This window comes from Borostomias antarcticus, assembly GCF_949987555.1.
Source record: "Borostomias antarcticus genome assembly, chromosome: 9".
Classification (NCBI taxonomy): Eukaryota; Metazoa; Chordata; class Actinopteri; order Stomiiformes; family Stomiidae; genus Borostomias; species Borostomias antarcticus.
The window spans coordinates 19,379,467-19,384,466 of record NC_140242.1 but is presented as its reverse complement, the minus strand read 5'-3'; the positions used below and the strand labels follow the sequence as shown (position 1 = coordinate 19,384,466).

Below are 5,000 nucleotides of genomic sequence, written 5' to 3'. Positions count from 1 at the left end.
GCAGCTCCTGGTCCTGGTTCTGGTCCGTTCTTCTGCTAGCGGGTCTGGGGGTCTGGGGGTCCGCGTACTGAGGAAGCCCTTCCGGCTCCACAGAACTCCCGGGCTCGGACTCGGCGGACTGCAGCCTGTCAACGTGTGACGTCACCGTGGTCTCGCTGTCACAGCTGTCAGTGCTCTCCTGCACCTGGAAAGGGCCAATCAGACACTCTATAACTCAGCTGCAGATACTTCAACAACCAATCAAGCGCTACAATATTAATAACCAATCAAATGCTTCAACACTCACCATCAGATACCAATCAAATTCTCTGATGCTAAACGTCAGACTGACTGTCCCTAATGCATGGACCATCAAGCAAACTAATGACGTGAGTTAATCTGCAAAATTCCGGGAATATTCACAAATTTCCCCCAATGGGAATTAATGGCAATTAACAATCAAGCTGGAAATTTGTGATAATCAACAGGAACAAATTCTATTTTCAAGTTTATTCCCGTTAATTCTCCCTAATTCCCATAAATTCCTGCTAACTCCCACGGGAAGTTTGTGAATATTCCAGGGATTTTGCAGCCGTATCACAGACACGCGTACCGTCAGGCAGTTGCCAGAGCCGTCAGTTGAGGGGTCCTCAGCAAAGCCGCTGCTGTCCGACTGCTGGCTGGTCGTCCTCAGGAACTGGTCTGGAACAGAGAGATGGAGAGACCAAGAGATAAAGAAGGAGGGATGGCGAGATCACAATAAAAGAGTATTGAGTGTGTGTCTTTCATGGCTGTGACCACTGCTACCAACCTTCGCCGCCTCCCCCCCTCCCCCCTAGTGTGACCCTCCCTGTTGTTCCACCCTGGTCCTGTAGGGGTCTCCCTGTCCCATCCCAGCGTGTGTCACCAGCTGGTTCTCATCCCGTCATCAACCTGCCAGCATCTGTCTAGTCTTTGTGCTCTTTTGTATTTCGCTCTCTTTCCGTCACTTCTCCATTGCTGAGGGTCTCCATTGAAAATTGTTTCATTACAGCGGCAAAAAACGACGCTACCAATCAGAGCCACTGCCTACATCTCCAATAGAGTGAAGGACCCGCCTTACCGGAAATTATGTCCTCCAAGCAAACTGGAGTGCAGCATCAAAACAAAACACTCACCGCCCCATTAGGACTGGTTCTGTAATGCAGGTTTTTTTTCAATCTCTCAAATTGTTTCCACCCACTTTTAGCGACAAAACCTGGATGAATGTCTTCAGTCTGTAGTTCAGTTAAAAGAGACCGACTCGTGAGACCAGAGTACTGTATCTGTAAAAGCAGTAATCATTCCTCATTCATCCCAGTCTCCTCCCCTCCCAGGCAGGCGTCTCGTCACGGTCGCTCGTATTTGCTCTGCCACCACTAACAGAAGGGTTGTGATTGTGTTCTGACAAATGCAGGCACCGTTTGAATTCTCTAAAAAAAATAAAAAATAAAACGCACCTTCTGCGCCTCCATAGTAACCACTGATCTAATGTGACTGGATAGGTATAAGCATGAGTTTGGACAGTACTTCTCCATACAGCTTGTATCAATCCAGTCCCGTCAGATCTAGTTATTCTCTGAGGAACAGCAGAAGGAAGGTTTTTAGAGGCCACGGTCGCTGGGCTGCTCTGGGAGGCTGCTGCTGCCAGGCTGCTGTTGTAAATAACAATTTGTTCTTAATGGCTTTGCCTGCTTAAATAAAGGTTAAATCTAAAATAAATCCCTACTGCTACTGACAAGAACACTCTGCAGATAAACACCTCCAGTAACTCACTAAGCTGTCATAAAAACAACCACAGAGAGGATATTTATTAGACAGATCTAAAGCGGTCCGCTCTGCTGCTCCCAAATACTCTTTCTAAAGTATCCAGGCTCCATTAAATTCTGGAACATAAAAACGGTAAATCCCGTGACTGAGACTATGCCAGGTATGTGTCAGGTACTGCATAAGTTGGTTTATATGGTTATGTACATAGTGTGTGTATGTATGTAGTGTGTGTGTGTGTGTGTGTGTGTGTGTGTGTGTGTGTGTGTGTGTGTGTGTGTATGTAGTGTGTGTATGTATGTAGTGTGGGTGTATGTAGTGTGTGTGTGTGTGTGTGTGTGTGTGTGTGTGTGTGTGTGTGTGTGTGTGTGTGTGTGTATGTAGTGTGTGTATGTATGTAGTGTGGGTGTATGTAGTGTGTGTGTGTGTGTGTGTGTGTGTGTGTGTGTGTGTATATATATGTAGTGTGTGTGTATGTAGTGTTTGTGTGTATGTATGTCGTGAGTGTATGTATGTAGTGTGTGTGTGTGTGTGTGTAGTGTGTGTGTAGACTCACCACTGCCTGCTCTGGAGGTGTTGTGTGCTTCAGGGGCAGTCTCATCCTCATTGCTCTGGACCTGAGAGGAGAGGAGAGATCAGGAGAGGAGAGATGAGGAGAGATGAGGAGAGGAGAGAGGAAGAGAGGAGAGGAGAGGAAAGGGGAGGAGAGATGAGGAGATGAGAGGGGAGGAGAGGAGAGGAGATGAGAGAGGAGGAGAGGAGAGATGAGGAGATGAGAGGGGAGGAGAGGAGAGGAGGAGAGGAGAGATGAGGAGATGAGAGGGGAGGAGATGAGAGGAGAGGAGAGGGGAGGAGAGATGAGGAGATGAGAGGGGAGGAGATGAGAGGGGAGGAGAGGATAGAGGAGGAGAGATGAGGAGAGGAGAGGATAGAGGAGGAGAGGAGAGGGGAGGAGAAATGAGGAGAGGAGAGGGGAGGATAGATGAGGAGAGATGAGGAGGGGAGGAGAGATGAAGAGATGAGGAGTGGGGAGGAGAGGGGAGATGAGGAGAGGAGGGGAGCAGAGGAGAGGGCGTAGAGGAGATGAGAGAAGGCAAGAGGAGAGGGGAGGGGAGAAGCCTGATCCAGTCCAGATACTGTAGCTGAGCCCCAGAGTGAGACCCGGGAGAGAAGCAAGCAGAGCTCCAGCTCTCCCCCTCCTCTCCCTCCCCTCCACCCTCTCTCCCCCTTCTCTCCCTCCCCTCCTCTCTCCTCCTCTCCTCCACCCTCTTTCCCCCTCCTCTCCCTCCCCTCTCCTCTAGCCTCTCTCCCCCTCTTTCCCTCTGGTCTCTCATGTACAGTACAGCTGTCTGTGACCTGAGGGCTCCCAGCCTCACAGACTTCCCAGCCTCTAGTCTCCTAGACCTCCCAGCCTCTAGTCTCCTAGACCTCCCAGCCTCTAGTCTCCTAGAGACCTTCCAGCCTCTCTCAGTCTCTAGTCCCCTAGACCTCCCAGCCTCTCTCAGCCTCTAGTCTCCTAGACCTCCCAGCCTCTCTCAGCCTCTAGTCTCCTAGACCTCCCAGCCTCTCCCAGCCTCTAGTCCCCTAGACCTCCCAGCCTCTCCCAGCCTCTAGTCTCCTAGACCTCCCATAGCAGCGTGAGAACGGAGAGATCAAAGATAACCAAACCAAACTAAACAGAACTTCTTCGGAATTAGTCTGAGTAAAGCAGTACTACCACTTAGCTGTGACCCCTGTTAACCCCTGGCTCCATGACCATCAGCCTTTTAAAGGGCCGGCCTCTCTCATCACCCACCACCCCCCCCCCCCACACACACACACACACACACTCTTACCTCCTCCATCTCGAATGACTCCTTGGTTTGCGTGCGGAGGTGAGTGAGTTGCGGGTTGGGCAGCGGGCCCAGGTGGAGCAGCTTGTCCGGGGTGGAGGTGGCGGGGCGGTCTCCTCCTCCCGACGCCTCCCTCTCTCCCCTCCCTCCCTCCCCTCCTCCGTCGCTCCCCGGCTCCTCGTCCCCGGACGGGCGGACTGCGGCGGGCTTGGCGCTCAGCGAGCTGAGCCGGGCGAGGAAACCAACGGGGGCGGCGGGTTTCTGCTCGGGCTGCTCCCCGCGCTGGTCGGCCGCGGTACTGCGGCCGTCGATGGCGCTGGGGGAGGGGCCGGGGCTCTGTGCAGATGGGGTGAGGGGGGAGGGCAAGGGGGGGGTCGCCGTGGAGGGGGCGGCGGCGGCGGCGGTGGCGGTGGCGGCGCCGGGGGTGCTGGGAGACCTCTTGGCGGCAGGGGAGAGCATGTTGGATTTGCTGATGGACTTCTTCAGTAACTTGACGGCGTTGAGGGTGGTGCTGCTAACCTTCTCAACCTTCTTCTCGCCATCCAGGACGATCTTCTCCACAGCCTGACCTGACACCTGGGAGTAGAGCGAGAAGAACTCGTTGGCCACCGTGGTCAGGACCTCGATCTGCCGGAACCGACCTGGAGGAGTAGAGAAGAGAGGAGAGGAGGAGAGTGGAGGTGAGGAGGGGGGAGAAGAGAAGAGAGGAGAGGACGAGAGGGCAGGAGAGGAGAGGAGAGGAGAGGAGAGGAGAGGAGAGGAGAGGAGAGGAGAGGAGAGGAGAGGAGAGGAGAGGAGAGGAGAGGAGAGGAGAGGAGAGGAGAGGAGAGGAGAGGAGAGGAGAGGAGAGGTCAGAATAAAACAGTACACCCAGCGTTCTGTACCTGTCTCCTTTAAAACCAGCGATGGAAGATGTCTGTCTCCTAGGAGCAGTTCAAGATGCACGATTATTTTTATTTGTCATACGTTGTACCAGTCACAGTGAAATGTTTCTGCAGTTTGGTGGAGGATCTAAGTTACTCTATCCTTAGTACAGAGTAGCCCCTCTATCACACGCACACACGCGCGCACACACACACGCGCACACACGCGCACACACACGCGATCACGGAACAAACAGGATTCACATGGTGTCTCGTCATCCTGACTCAGCACCGAGGACGCTAAGTGACACTGCACATGATTAGGAGGTTATCCCTGATCCCAGACAGCCAGAATGTCACTGTGGTTACTAGACACGCTTCACAAATCGCTCGCTACTATCTCTCATCTACACATGATTGTAGGGAACGCCTGTTCCTTGCGTTCGTGAGTGTGTGTGTCTTCCTGCCCAGTGCTGACTCATCGATACGGCCAGGGGTTCAGCCACGCCAGGCAGAGGAGTGTAGGACAGAAACAGGAAGT

At 53.1% G+C, this 5,000-nt stretch overlaps 1 protein-coding gene across 4 annotated transcripts in view; it reads right to left on the bottom strand.

Moving 5' to 3' along the window:
* The window catches only part of itprid2 (ITPR interacting domain containing 2), a 33,325-nt gene that overhangs the window by 6,734 nt on the left and 21,591 nt on the right, over positions 1-5,000 (bottom strand). For all 4 annotated transcript variants that reach the window (XM_084443573.1, XM_084443574.1, XM_084443575.1 and 1 more), the window contains 4 exons: positions 3,600-4,237; positions 2,321-2,381; positions 593-681; positions 1-184 (listed from right to left, as the gene is read on the bottom strand). The exon at positions 1-184 is cut by the window's left edge and continues 1,370 nt beyond it. In XM_084443573.1, coding sequence (XP_084299699.1) covers positions 1-184; positions 593-681; positions 2,321-2,381; positions 3,600-4,237 — 972 coding nt within the window. The remainder of the gene's footprint in view (positions 185-592; positions 682-2,320; positions 2,382-3,599; positions 4,238-5,000) is intronic.